A 16,018-nucleotide genomic window follows, 5' to 3' on the forward strand; every position below is an offset into this window, starting at 1 on the left:
GTCAGGATGTGGTTCAATTCCATGTAAAATCAAGGAAGTTGACATTTAAAACATTGAACATTTTGGCCTAGACAATTTGGCCCAGTTACTGATATGCAAAGCAGACATCCCGGTGGCATAGGCCTTAACTTCTGTAGGGTAGGGGGCAGCATTTGGAATTTTGGATGAAATGCATGCCCAAATTAAACTGCCTGCTTCTCGGGCCTAGAAGATATGATATGCATATAACTGGTAGATTTGGATAGAAAACACTCTAAAGCTTCCAAAACTGTTAAAATAGTGTCTGTGAATATAACAGAACTGATTTGGCAGGCAAAAACCTACAAAAAATCCATTCCGGAAGTAGTTATTTTTTATTTTTTTGTAGTTTTCTATTCAATGCCATTATAGTATTCATTGACTTAGGACTCAAATTGCAGTTTCTATGCCGTCCACTAGATGTCAACAGTCTTTAGAAATTGTTTCAGGCTTGTATCCTGATAAAAATGAGGAAGTAAGAGCAGTCTGAATGAGTGGACCCTAAAGTGTCACAGAGCTTTTTCATGCGAGAGACGGAGAGAGTGCGTTTCTTGTTTACCTTTTAAATTGACGATGTTATTGTCCGGTTGAAATATTATCGATTATTTAGGCTAAAAACAACCTGAGGATTGAATATAAACATCGTTTGACATGTTTCTATGAACTTTACGGATACAATTAGGATTTTTTTGTTTTCCTGTTTTGACTGCGTTTGAGCCTGTGGATTACTAAAGAAAACGCGAACAAAACTGAGATTTTTGGATATAAAGAGACTATCGAACAAAAGGAACATTTATTGAGTAAATGAATGTCTGCTGAGTGCAACCATATGAAGATCATCAAAGGTAAGGAATTAATTTTTATCTCTATTTCTGACTTGTGTAACTCTTCTACTTGGCTGGTTACATTTTGTAATGATTTGTCTAGTGGGCTATGTTCTCAAATAATCGTAAGGTATGCTTTCGCCGTAAAGCATTTTTTAAATCTGACACCGTGGTTGGATTAACAAGAAGTTAATCTTTAAACCCATGTAAAATATGTTTTGTTTTCAGAATTTTTATAATGAGTATTTCTGTATTTGAATTTGGCGCCCAGCAGTTTCAATGGCTGTTGAAGAGGTGGGACGCTAACATCTCCCGTACCCAAGAGAGGTTAATGGGCAAGGGGTTGGGGGAGGGCACAGGCGGAAGGGGGCCTCTCCTCCCACCTTCTCAGTCCTCAGCTATATCTGTCAGCATGGACAAAACATGAGATGGAATGTAGTACAGCGGAGTGGAGTGCCTCGCATACAAACCAGGTTGGCCAGAACCAACAGTGTTGCTGCTGAATTGGAGGTTCAGGTTTTCCTGGAGTTCAGGCTCATTAACGAGACACTCCAAACAGCCGAGAGAACGAGGCAGCCGTCAGAGAGGCTGTCAGTCAGAGTTTTGCTTCCCAACACTTCTGCCTCATGTAAAGGGGTATTTTGGTTGTTCTGGAACATACACTATGTGCCTGATTGAAAAGTCGGGTTTGTCAAGTGGTAGCCTAGGCCTACTGCAATTTTGAACTCTGAAAGTACTGCAGAAATTGCATCAAATACATCTATCCAGTATAAAGAACCATATTAGGCTACATTCACCCAACTTTTGCTTGCAGCAAATATCCTACACCAGCCTGTACAGGGAACTCACACATTAGCTGCACCATGAGATGTGTGCATAGTAGCCCTAGGCTACTTAGACAGTGGGGGTCCATCCTGAGGCAGCAGAGAGAGCGCTGTGCACTTATGGGCTTCCCTATTAAACCTTCCAGTAAGGTTGGGGGTCAAAGCCCTGTTCTATAGAAGGTCCACAGTAAACAGTGTGCAGATTTACAGTGAGTAGAGTGGAAACGCTAAGGCAGCAGAAGATGAGTTCCATACAGAGAAACTCCCCCCGGCTGTGTTTGTCTTCCGGAGCTCAGGTGTACTGGCCTGCTATAGGTTGTACAGATGTCCAGGTGTAGGCTACAGTATCAACTGATGGGCTAAATCATATTGCAACTGCATCCGAGTGAATTGAATTAGCCTAGATCATAACTGTCTATAGCTGTTGGTCACTATGGTGTCTGATAGAGGATGTGTGAGTCTAGCTGAGTCTGGCTGTGAACGTTTCTTGGCTCATACTGTATTCTTGCATACATTCAAAAACTGCAACTCCTGCAGATGTGATTTTACTGAATAATTTGAGATGTTTGTCATATTTAATTGCACCACCCGTCACAAGTGTTCCAACCCCACCATGTCTGAAAACGCTTGTGTGTGCAAGTTAATGAATTGCAGTGAGATGAGTGCATAGAAACACTTTCTATTTCCGATACTTAAAATTCTAAACGTCTATAAAAACATTCCACCGACCTATGTGCAATATCCCTAACCAGCTAAAAGTTACTCAACAAGCTACTGCACACAATAACTTTAAAAAGCAACAAAAACATGGCAACCAAACAAGATGTTAAAAGAAGTTGAAGGCTACGAGCAACGCAGTCCTCACTAATGTACGAGCTTATTTTCAATACATTTTGGAGGATGGGTGGAGGGGTTAGCCAAGGTGTTGTGATATGTGCAGTATGACCATAACCCACGACAGCAGCGATAGGACACGCTGGTTTTATCAGTCTGGGGAATGTCGTGTCGGTGCATGAACCTAGAGCAGCAGTGACGCTCTATTCTGCTCTGCTACTAGTTTAATAACCCTCAAGCACTACTCTGAAATAAGGATGCTCCCTCTGTATCCTGCATACTGTGCCGTGTGCACTTCAAAAGAGCAACAACCGAAACTTGTCAACAATAAAACTGATTGTTCATGCTGCAAAAAAACATATTTCATTGAATAGGCTAGTTAAAAACCAAAGCAAATTCCTGCACAAACATACAATGCAGACCTGATCTGATGTAGGTTTGTTAAAATAAAGCCCTAACGCAATGTTAAATCTTAGCCCTGGCAGTAGCGTTACAGGTTCGGGGGTGTCCACAATATTTGTGCCATTTTCACAACCGTAATAATGGGTGGAGTAGCGCGAAAGAGCTGGGTTTTGTTGAATAAACAAGTTGTGGGTGTGTCTGGAGCCCCTCACTGGCAAATCAGAATGTGCTCCATGGCTAAATAGGTGGTTGCTTCAAGTTGTGTATTTACGGTCTTTAATGTAGTGTGCTATCATCAACTAAAAATATAATTTTAGTCCGTTATGGCCTAGTTCGTTAAATAGCCTGCACCATATTAGCTAAATATTTTGTTTGCAGTCAACATTGTTCTAATTGCATTGCTTCAACATGGTAAACATAGGCTACAGCAATCGCACTAACATACATACGCGTGTGCGTGTGTGTATGTGTGAAATATATACAGTGATCCCTCGCCACTTCGCGGTTCACTTATCGCGGATTCGCTATTTCGCGGATTTTCATAATGCATTTTTTTTTTTTTTTTGGTGCATTGTGCTCTGCATTCTGATTCGCTAAAAACTCACTCCCGCTTCTTGTATCAAAACATGCTACGAATTGTGCTATCATTTTGTCGTCTCGTGCAGTTATGTGTACGTACATAAAACAGCTTGGCAAATTTACATTAAGTTGGCCAAATTATCTTGTAATTTCGAACATCTCCTAAACCCATAATGTCGACGAAACGGCCTGAGCAGTGAAACGGCCTACACGTGAGTCACTGTATTTGTATACATGTAATAGTTGCTAATTGTAAAAAAAAAAAAAAAAGTTTTCTATTTCGCGGATTTCACTTATCGCGGGTCATTTTCGGAACGTAACCCCCGCGATAAACGAGGGATTACTGTATATATATAGTAAATTGAGGTCCTAACTGACTTGCCAAAACCATAGTTTGGTCAAGAAATTTGTGGAGTGGTTGAAAAACGATAGAGATAGATATATATACACACACACAGTTGAAGTCGGAAGTTTACATACACTTAGGTTGGAGTCATTAAAACTCATTTTTCAACCACTCCACAAATTTCTTGTTAACAAACTATGGTTTTGGCAAGTCGGTTAGGACATCTACTTGTGCATGGACAAATAATTTTTCAAACAATTGTTTACAGACAGATTATTTCACTGTATCACAATTCCAGTGGGTCAGAAGTTTACATACACTAAGTTGAATGTGCCTTTAAACAGCTTGGACATTACCAGAAAATTATGCCATGGCTTTAGAAGTTTCTTTGCTTGACGTCAAGGGGAAAATCAAAACAAATCCGCCAAGACCTCAGATAAAAAAAAAATAATAATAATGTGGTCCTCCACAAGTCTGGTTCCTCCTTGGGCGCAATTTACAAACGCCTGAAGGTACCACGTTCATCTGTACAAACAATAGTATGAAAGTATAAACACCATGGGACTACGCAGCCGTCATACCACTCAGGAAGGAGACGTGTTCTGTCTCCTAGAGATGAACGTACTTGGTGCAAAAAGTGCAAATCAATCCCAGCAAAGGACATTGTGAAAATGCTGGAGGAAACAGGTACAAAAGTATCTATATCCACAGTAAAACGAGTCCTATATCGACATAACCTGAAAGGCCGATAAGGAAGGAAGGAAGTCACCGCTCCAAAACCGCCTTAAAAAAGCCAGACTACGGTTTGCAACTGCACATGGGGACAAAGACCGTACTTTTTGGAGAAATGTCCTCTGGTCTGATGAAACAAAAATGGAACTGTTCGGCCATAATGACCATAGTTATGTTTGGAAGAAAAAGAGAAAGTTTGCAAGCCGAAGAACACCATCCCAACAGTGAAGCACGGGGGTGGCAGCATCATGTTGTGGGGGTGCTTTGCTGGAGGGGGGACTGGTGCACTTCACAAAATAGATGGCATCACAAGGAATGGAAAATTAAGTGGAAATATTGAAGCAACATCTCAAGAAATCAGTCAGGAAGTTAAATCTTGGTCGCAAATGGGTCTTCCAAATGGACAATGACCCCAAGCATGCTTCCAAAGTTATGGCAAACTGGTTTAAAGGACAACAAAGTCAAGGTATTGGAATGGCCATCACAAAGCCGTGACCTCAATCCTATAGAAAATATGTGAAGAAGTGAAAAAGCGTTTGCGAGGAAGGAGGCCTACAAACCTGACTCAGTTACACCAGCTCTGTCAGGAGGAATGGACCAAAATTCACCCCATGACAGAAGGCAACCGAGACACAATCACTACAACAACATGAGAAGAGGGCCTCCATTTTTCAATCAGTGTAGATGAATGAGGGTAAATGGGCAAGACAGGACTTAAGTGCCTTTGAACAGGGTATGATAGTAAGTGCCAGGCGCACCGGCTTGTGTGTCAGAAACTGCAACGCTGCATTTCACACTCAGCAGTTTCCCATTTGCATCAAGAATGGTCCACCACCCGAAGGACATCAAGCCAACTTGACAACTGTGGGAAGGTTTGGTGTCAACATTGGCCAGCATCCCTGTGAATGCTTTCGACACCTCGTAGTCCTTGCCACGACAAATAAAGGCAGTTCTGAGGGCAAATAGTGGGGTGCAACTCTATATTAGGAAGGTGTTCTTAATGTTCTGTAGACACACACAAAAAGTTGACACTTACTCATGCAAGGGTTTTTCTTTATTTTTACTACTTTCTACATTGAAGAATAAAAGTGAAAACTTTAAAACTACTCAAAAACACAAATGGAATCATGTAGTAACCAAAAAAACAAACTGTTCAGCAAATCAAAACATTTTATATTTGAGATTCTTCAAAGTAGCCACCCTTTGCCTTGATGACAGCTTTGCACACTTGTCATTCTCTCAACCAGCTTCAGGAGGAATGCTTTTCCAACAGTCTTGAAGGATTTCCCACATATGCTGAACACTTGTTGGCTGGTTTTCCTTCACTCTGCGGTCCAACTCTTCCCAAACCATCTCACATGCGGAGATCTATATACTATGTACTGCCCCCCCCCCCCCCCCCCCCCCCCCCTAACCAGACGTGACCTCTGGTTAGACCTGGACGGCTGGCGAGCAGGGATTGAGGGAGAGAGCGGGACCGAGACCTCTCGACTTGCAAGGGCTACGTCTCTAGGGCTTAGAGGGCACTTGGCTTGTTGTTGCTTGAATGAGGACTGAGTCTTATTCTCTCGCTCACTAGTTCTCCCTTGTGCATTTGCCTCTGCTGTTTTTCCCTCCCCCCGCCATGCGAAAACATCTCCGAAGTCGTCCAGTCACTGCTCATCAACGTCAACAAGTAATGAAACTGCACCACCACTTTACATTAGCAATATGCCTCGGCGGAGCTGCCAGCTGTCAGAGGGGAAACGAAGCTCATCGTGTCTTCTCTGCACGGATAGGACTGCCCTCTGTCACTAACAATGTTTAGCCTAACAGTCCATATTTAAATGTATATTCCACATCAATCGTTTTTTTCCCCTCAGGTGGTCATGAATTTGAGTCCTAATTGTTTTACTTAGAGGAATCAAGCAAAACCTGAAGTTTTTCATGTGCAATTTTCTAAAAAGCTGTGATATTTTTTGCCATATTCAAATAGCCCTAAATTGGAGATAATGAAGCTTTTCCTCATATTTATTGACACAGGCCTACAAAAATTCTAAAGGAACATCTAGTTGTAACTACAGGAGGAAAACATTGGGAACACATTTCTACACCATTATATACACACACACACACCAGCTTTTTAATCTATATCAATGGAGCCAATTAATGTGGACTCAAACAACAAGTATATGAATGTAAACTAGAATCAAAGCAATAACTCACCCAAACACAGCTCCAAACAAAAGCAAAGCCTTACGGAAATATATTTATGGAAAAAAGGTATGGGTAATTCCAAAACCCAACGGTCTGGGAGAGATTAATAAACAGAGAGAGATAAAGAGATAGGATTTGCATGTTCTATGTATCCTGTCCTACTAGCCTGTTAAGAGAGTAAAAGGAGGGCTGGCTGGCTAGGTGCCCCACTTACGCCGAGTTAGCTCTCTGCTGCATCTTGTCGTTTGTCCCGCTCTCTCACAAGGTGTGCCCGCTCCACTGATGCTACTTATTCTGCTGCTGAGGAGACTGTTGAGTCGGAGTGACTAGGGTCTGAATGCTCCGGCACGGAAAGCAACGCAAACACAACTCTAAATCCGTCTGTGCCATGATGCTATAAACCTGCTGTCCCGATAAAGTCAGTCCGCACTCTAGGGTTAGTGAGCAGCAACCGAAGGGGGCTGCTGGACTGGACCAGACCTCACATATGCTGGAATCCTTGCCAAGCGATTTGAAAATATTCTGATAAGTTGTCCAGTTTTGTTATCGTCCAGAAGGTTTGAGGGAAAGTTTTTTTCTTACAGGATGAGGAGGTTGAGTCAGTCTCCATCTTAAAGCCAAGCAGAAAGAATGTCTCTTTCCCTCTCTTTCTCTGGAGTCTAAAATAAAGTCACGCATCATGATCACGCAGCCAATTGGCTTTAGGAGAAGTGGGGCAGTGTGGGTAGGGAGTAACGTCACACGAGTGAGGTTGGAAAGCAACAACACATCAGGGCTTGACATCCAGGTATATTTGCCAGTTGCACACTGGGCCTGTGCCAACAATGCTACTGGCTAGAATGAAAATACTGGCCCAAGAAAGCTGATGACGCACACATAATTTCAATGCTTCTTTTTGCAGGCTGAGCAAGTAGCCCGTAGCCTATAATGACCTAGCCTCCATTCTCAAATAATAACATTTTAACTTGACAATATTATAATTTTACATTGCACCATCAAAAGTTTTATTTCCCCCCCTCAAACAATCTAAAAAAAAGGGTGTTATTGTTAGCGATTTTCAACAAATCAGCCTTCTATATTTTAGGGCCCTATAAAGTCAGTTAGATTTTTGCCAAATTCAGTTTTTACGGTTTTGATTTTCCAGGTTTTCAAGTTTTGTTTTTTCAAGTTCACTCTCACACTTTTTGTTAATATATATATTTTTTTTAAATACACATTTGATGTTCTAAGTCCACAACAATACTTACACCACATCAGGAGACCACTTATGAGGTCAGAAAAAAGTTGCCCTTTAATTAATTTGTGCACTTAGCAAGAGACACTTGGGTTTGGCAAGCAGCGTTTCTGTACAATGTACAGCGTAGGCTTAGTGTGATGGTAGTTTGCAAAACAAATTGATACAAATCCACATGATATCACTCCGCCAGGTAGGCCTACTTTGCAGTTAACATTTAAAATTGTTAAGGTTTTCAGGGAAAGCCTATAAAAAGTTTCATTCAAACGGCGCATGATGACTTAAGACTAAACTTATTCCTCTCAAACTAGGGTATGTGCGCATGTGATAAATAATCTACATAACGAACAGCTTTGGGAATTCATTTATATTTTTTTAAATAAATGATATAGCCCAGATTAAAAATAGCATTATTATAATATTGTTTTTCACTGGCCCAACTGGGCCACTGATGTGGATGATTGACTGGCTCAGAGGGATTCCAAAACCTCCACTGGCACGGTGGGCAGCCCTCTATGTCGAGCCCTGAACATGCTGCCATAACCTCTGGGGGGACTTCTGTGGGGGTCTTACATACAACCACATGTCACCTGTAACTAGCTGTGTGCGTGGTTCAAGACACACTCACCCTGAAATTCCATATTGGTTACAAACTCCAGGATTATTTTGGTAAATGTACAAAAACACCACAGCTTCAAAATGTAAACACTACATGGGTTTATGTACCAACCGGATCATTATGCAAATTGTGATCTGGGTATTTCCATCTAAAATGACCCATGTGCACCAACATGAGAAGTTTAAAGGAGCATGTCACATTGAGTGTCAAATGAAAGCTAAGAGTCTATACTTTTTTAGAAATTAAGGCATATACATTTTTCAACCACTTCACATACAAAACATTTAGAATAAGCAAAGGCTTTATTACTGCTCTATTTTTATTCACAGATGGAGTGTCACAGCTTGTTACCCTCAGTCAGGGAGAGAGTGACAGCACACAGGGACTAGCTTGACGCACACAGATGGAGGGCTAAGGGCATCATCCAAGACTTTAGAGCCCAGTCAGAATGTTGCCCCATCTCCATCACAGTGCCCACACGGAGAACAAATCTCCAACCTTATGGTTGCCAATCAGGTTCCCTACAAAGCTACTCAAAGATTTTGACCCATTTAATCAGAGGGCCATTATGGGAGTTCTGACTGCTTTGCTCCTCCAAAATGACTAGCAATCATGTTCCATCGGATTTAACCTGTTAAACTCTGACCCACTTTGATGGCATTTTCTAAACAACGCAGAATATTGTATACTACCCTCAAAGTATATTTCGGTTTCAAAACTACAAGTCCTACCAAAACCTGCTTAGTACTGTTAGAAAAGGTAAGAACTGTGGGACTATGATAAAGTCCCACAGTAATAATAATCACTTTTCTTAAAAATAATTATATTTTGAGATTTCATTTTCAAATAACCTAAAGTAAGGAAGAAAAAGCCATTCTTGAAAATGGGGTGAGACATTTACTAAATTTGAAAATAAAGCCAGTTTAACATTTAGAATTAATTATTTCTGTTTTTAGAGGGAGAGAAACAAAAACCCACCATCGCCTCATGGGTCTCCCGGTCGCAGCCGTCAAGGGTATCGAACCAGCATCTGTTGCAACGCACACTCAAGAGGCCCCATCCAAAGTTAATGCTGATTAACTGCCTTGCAAATTATCTATTGTCCTGCTAATAGCCCATAATGGCACTGTACAACGTGACCAATCAGGAGTAGGCTACAGTACTACAGTAAGAGCAAAATAATCCAAACATTTCCACACCCTAATTGAAGTCCAACCAATACCCAAACGGAGACTGAGGGAAAATAAAAATCTCATTGATTTATCAAGACCAGTCCCCATGCTTGTCTCAGAGCAGCACGAAACGGTGCTGAAATAGTTGACCACAGCAGGTAGGCTATTGCTTCAAATCATATTCCTTCTAACTTAAATATGCTTTTTAAATAAATAAGACCCATTATTCAACACTAGTGAGACTCCTGTCGCATACGGTAGGCCTATATTATATCGAAATATATATATTTTTCAATGGCGTGACTCTCCGCCAATAATTTAAAATTAATAAAAAATCCTCCAATCCTCTAAATCGAATTATTGCCAGAGAATCACGTCATTGAATTTGTGTGCGTGTGTGTGACAGAGATATAGAGTTGAAGTTGGAAGTTTACATAAACTAGTTTTAATGACTCCAACCTAGTGTTTCAACCAATCCAAAGATCTTGTTAACAAACTATAGTTTTGGCAAGTCGGTTAGGACATCTACTTTGTGCATGACATAAATAATTTTTACAACAATTGTTAAACAGATTATTCCACTGTATCACAATTCCAGTGGGTCAGAAGTTTACATACGTTGACTGTGCCGTTTAACAGCTTGGAAAATTCCATAAATGATATCATGGCTTTAGAAGCTTCTGATAGGCTAATTGACAATAATTTGAGTCAATTGGAGGTGTCCTGTAGATGTATTTCAAGGCCTACCTTCAAACAGTGCCTCTTTGCTTGACATCATGGGAAAATCTAAAGAAATCAGCCAAGACCTCAGAAAATAAATTGTAGACCTCCACAAGTCTGGTTCATCCTTGGGAGCAATTTCCAAACACCTGAAGGTATCACGTTCATCTGTACAAACAAAGTACGCAAGTATATACACCATGGGACTACGCAGCCGTCATACCGCTCAGGAAGAGATGAACGTACTAGAGATGAACGTACTTGGTGCGAAAAGTGCAAATCAATCCCAGAACAACATCAAAGGACATTGTGAAGATGCTGGAGAAAACAGGTACAAAAGTATCTATATCCACAGTAAAACGAGTCCTATATTGACATAACCTGAAAGGCCGCTCAGCAAGGAAGAAGCCACCGCTCCAAAACCACCATAAAAAATCCAGACTACGGTTTGCAACTGCACATGGGGACAAAGATCGTACTTTTTGGAGAAATGTCCTCTGGTCTGATGAAACAAAAATAGAACTGTTCGGCCATAATGATCATCGTTATGTTTGGAGGAAAAAGGGCAACGCTTGCAAGCCGAAGAACACCGTCCCAACCGTGAAGCACGGGGGTGGCAGCATTATGTTGTGGGGCTTCTTTGCTGCAGGAGGGACTGGTGCACTTCACAAAACAGATGGCTTCACGAGGAAGGAAAATTATGTGGATATATTTCAGCAAAATCTCAAGATAGCAGTCAGAAAGTTAAAACCTCTTAGTGATCCCTTGGCGCGACAACACCCAGTGAAATAGCAGCGCGCCAAATTCAAAACCAGAAATACTCATAATAATAATAATTCATAAATCATACAAGTGTTATACACCGGTTTAAAGCTTGGTTGCAAATCGGTCTTCCAAATGGACAATGACCTCAAGCATACTTCCAAAGTTGTGGCAAATTGGCTTAAGGGCAACAAAGTCAAGGTATTGGAGTGGCCATCACAAAGCCCTGACCTAAATCACATAGAACATTTGTGGGCAGAACTGAAAAGGCGTGTGCGAGCAAGGAGGCCTACAAACCTGACTCAGTTACACCAGCTCTGTCAGGAGCAATGGGCCAAAATTCACCAAACTTATTGTTGGAAGGTTGTGGAAGGCTACCCGAAACATTTGACCCTAGTTAAACAATTTAAAGACAATGCTATCAAATACCAATTGAGTGTATGTAAACTTCTGACCCACTGGGAATGTGATGAAAGAAATAAAAGCTGAAATAAATCATTAATTATCTCTGCTATTATTCTGACATTTCACATTCTTAAAATAAATTGATGATCCTAACATACCTAAAACAGGGAATTTTTACTATGATTAAATGTCAGGAATTGTGAAAAACTGAGTTTAAATGTATTTGCCTAAGGTGTATGTAAACTTCTGACTTCAACTGTGTGTGTGTCATATATATACACACACACACACACACACACACACATGCAAATTCATTCAAAATCAAAACTGAAATAGCACATTTACACAAGTATTCAGACCCTCTACTCAGCACTTTGTTGAAAACACCTTTGGCAGCGAAAACAGCCCCAAGTCTTCTTGGGTATGACGCTACAAGTCTGGCACAACTGTATTTGGGGAGTTTCTCCCATTCTTCTCTGCAAATCCTCTCAAGCTTGACATGTCAAGTTGGATGGGGAGCATCGCTGCGCAGCTATTTTTAGGTCTCTCCAGAGATATTCGATCAAGGTCAAGTCCAGGCTCTAGCTGGGCTACTTAACAACATTCAGAGACTTGTCCCGAAGCCACTCCTGCGTTGTCTTGGCTGTGTGCTTAGAGTCGTTGTCCTGTTGGAAGGTAAACCTTCGCTCCAGTCTGAGGTCCTGAGCAGGTTTTTATCAAGGTTCGCTCTGTACTTTGCTCCGTTCACCTTTCCCTCGAGCCTGACTAGTCTCCCAGTCCCTGCCGCTGAAAGACATCCCCACAGCATGATGCTGCCACCACGCTTCACCGTAGGGAGAGTGCCAGGTTTCCTACAGATGTGACGCTTGGCATTCAGGCCAAAGAACGCAATCTTGGTTTCATCAGACCAGAGAACCTAGTTTCTCATGGTCTGAGAGTCCTTTAGGTGCCTTTGGAAAACTCCAAGCAGCTGTCATGTGCCTTTTACTGGAGGAGTGGCTTCCATCTGGCCACTACCATAAAGGCCTGATTGGTGGAGTGCAGCAGAAATGGATGTTCTTCTGGAAGTTTCTCCCATCTCCACAGAGGAACTGGAGCTCTGTCAAAGTGACCAGCGGGTTCTTTGTCGCCTTCCTGATCATGGCTCTTCTCCCCCGATTGCTGAGTTTGGCCGAGCGACCAGCTCCACGAAGAGTCTTGGTGGTTCCAAACTTCTTCCATTTAAGAATGGAGGAGGCCAATGTGTTCTTCGGACCTTCAATGCTGCAGAAATGTTTTGGTACCCTTCCCCTGATCTGTACCCTTCCCCTGATCTATATAGACAGGTGTCTGCCTTTCGAAATCATGACCAATCAATTTAAAATGTACAAAAAGGTGGACTTCAATCAAATTGTTGAAACATCAAGTATGATCAATGGAAAAAGGATGCACCTGAGCTCAATTTCCAGTCTCATAGCAAAGGGTCTGAAAACGTATGTAAATATAGCAGTTGTAACCAAAAATCTCAAATTTGGACACATCAGGCCAAAAGGACAGATTTCCACCGGTCTAATGTCCATTGCTCGTGTTTCTTAGCCCAAGCAAGTCTCTAATTTGTCCCGCAGTCTCCTCTGAACAGTTGATGTGTCTGTTACTTGAACTCTGAAGCATTTACTTGGGATGCAATTTCTCAAGCTGGTAACTCTAATGAACGTATCCTCTGCAGCAGAGGTAACTCTGGGTCTTCCTTTCCTGTGTCGGTCCTGAGAGTCAGTTTCATCATAGCGCTTGATGGTTTTTGCAAAGTTCTTTACATTTTCCAGATTGACTGTCTTAAAGTAATGGACTATTGTTTCTCTTTGCTTATTTGAGCTGTTCTTGCCATAATATGGGCTTGGTCTTTTACCAATCCACAATTTAATAAGTGTGCCTTGTTACAAGTTAATTGAAATGCATTCCAGTTGACTTACCTCTTGAAGCTGATTGAGAGAATGCCAAGAGTGTGCAAAGCTGTCAAGGCAAAAAGGTGGCTACTTTGAAGAATCTCAAATATATTTGTTTTAACTTTTTTTGTTACTACATGATTCCATAGTTGGTCTTCACTATCATTCTACAACATAGAAAATAGTCAAAATAAATTAAAGCCCTGGAATGAGGTGTCCAAATGTTTGATTGGTACTGTATATAGATTCTAAAAACCTGTTTTCTCTTTGTCATTATGGGGTATTGTGTTGATTAGGGAAGACAAATGTTTTTTTTCTTCCATTTTAAGAATAAGGCTGTAAGTTAACAAAAAGGTGGAAAAAGTCAAGGGGTCTGAATACTTCCGAATGCACTGTCTCTCCTTCGCATAGAGTTTATCAGGCTGTTGACTGTTCATTAGCTATCTTGGTGGCTGGTCTCAGACGATCCCGCAGTTGAAGATGCCGGATCTGGAGATCTTGGGCTGGCGTGGTTATACGTGGTCAGCGGTTGTGGGGCCGGTTGGACGTACTGCCAAATTCTCTAACAGAACGTTGTAAGTGGCTTATGGTAGATAAAGGAGAATGACATTTTCTAGCAACAGCTCTAGTGGACATTCCTGCAGTCAGCATGCCAATTGCATGCTCCCTCAACTTGAGACATCTGTGGAATTGTGTTGTGTGACATAACTGCACATTTCAGAGTGGCCTTTTATTTTCCCCAGCACAAGGTGCACCTGTGTAAAATGAGCATGCCGTTTATTCAGCTTCTTGATATGCCACAGCTGTCAGGTAGATGCTCACTAACAGGAATGTAAACACATTTATGCAAAACATTTAAGAGAAATACACTTTTTTGGGCGTACGGTAGATTTCTGGAATCTTTTTATTTCAGTTCATGAAACATGGGACCAACACTTTACATGTTGCGTTTACATTTTTGTTCAGTATAGATAAAATCCCAAACGATTGTAGAATATCCTATGGAGGCCACAATGAGCAGCTCAGAAGTCTTGAAAACAGGATGCAGGAGAAAAAGGCAGGGCCGTGTGGGTACTGGAGAGTCATGACAGGACATTGCGTATCATGCAGAAAATGCTTGGAAACCGTATGCCTTACCAATGCACAGAACAGAGCATGTGATCTAATATGAATGTTACCGTTACAAACTAATGCATACATCATTGCAGTAAGACGACAAATTTAATTTAGCAACAACTAAAGAACTTTCAACCAGCATCCAGGCAAAACCAGATAAAGCTGTACACTGCAATACAAGCTGCATTTAGTTTTAGAGTGGCGGCTTGTGGCTTTTCAGTTGTGGCATTGCAGAAATTTCAAAACGCTAAGGCCCAGGAAATTAGGCTACATTCTTAATAAGGCTCTCCAAGGCCTAAACTAATTCTAATGGTTGGGATTACCAGTCACCAAATCTTTGCAACGACAGACAATAAAAAAGTGAATTGCTATAAAGGACTGTCTCAACAAGGGGATAGGTATGTGACTGGATCCTCGCGCCATTAGGAATTCCACTGGCACCACGTGTCAAAAAGGCAATTAGAGAGTGTCGATGCTCAATTAGCCCTTCAGCAAGCAACGTTTTCATGACCAACTGCTTATCTGGCAAACTCATTCACACATCCGCTGATCTACAATGCCTTCAGAAAGTATTCACACCCTTGATTTTTTCCCACATTTTGTGTTACAGCCTGGATTTAAAATGGATACATTTTTAAATGACACTGGTTTACACACAATACCTCAATGTCAAATAGGAAATGATCGACATTTTTACAAAATAATAAAAAATTAAAAGCTGGAATGTCTTGTGTGAATAAGTATTCAAACGCTTTGTTATTGCAAGCCTAAATAAGATCAGGAGTAAAAATGTGCTTAACAAGTCACATAATAAGTCACACATAACTGTGTGCAATAGGGTTTCACATGATTTCTGAATGACTACCTCGTCTCTGTACCCTACACACACAGATAATTGTATGCAGTGAATTTTAAAAAACAGATTCAACCACAAAAACCTGGGAGGTTTTCCAACGCGTTGCAAAGGTTTAAAAAAAATAAAAAGCAGACACAGAATATGCCTTTGAACATGGTGAAGTTAAGAATTACACTTTGGATGGTGTCTCAATTAGAGGTAGACCGATTAAATCGGAATGGCCGATTAATTGGGGCCAACTTCAAGTTTTCATAACAATTGGAAATCGGTATTTTTGGACACCGATTTGGACGATTTTTAAATTACATTTTTACACCTTTATTTAACTAGGCAAGTCAGTTAAGACCACATTCTTATTTTTAATGATGGCCTAGGGACGGTGGCTTAACTGCCTTGTTCAGGGGCAGAATGACAGATTTTTACCTTGTCAGCTCGGAGACTCAATCTTGCAACCTTA

General features: G+C 41.1%; 1 protein-coding gene across 3 annotated transcripts in view; it reads right to left on the reverse strand.

The window, feature by feature from the left end:
- Window positions 1-16,018, reverse strand: part of LOC129826300 (ras GTPase-activating protein 1-like) — a 58,621-nt gene that overhangs the window by 21,546 nt on the left and 21,057 nt on the right. The window contains exon 1 of one of the 3 annotated variants that reach the window (XM_055886869.1): window positions 6,970-7,371. The exons of the other annotated variants lie outside the window; for them this stretch is intronic. Within the exon in view, the coding sequence (XP_055742844.1) occupies window positions 6,970-6,992 (23 nt within the window). The 5' untranslated portion in view covers window positions 6,993-7,371. Of the gene's footprint in view, window positions 1-6,969; window positions 7,372-16,018 lie in introns of those variants that run through there. 3 annotated transcript variants of the gene reach the window in all.

Source organism: Salvelinus fontinalis, chromosome 28 (assembly GCF_029448725.1).
Source record: "Salvelinus fontinalis isolate EN_2023a chromosome 28, ASM2944872v1, whole genome shotgun sequence".
NCBI classification, from domain to species: Eukaryota; Metazoa; Chordata; class Actinopteri; order Salmoniformes; family Salmonidae; genus Salvelinus; species Salvelinus fontinalis.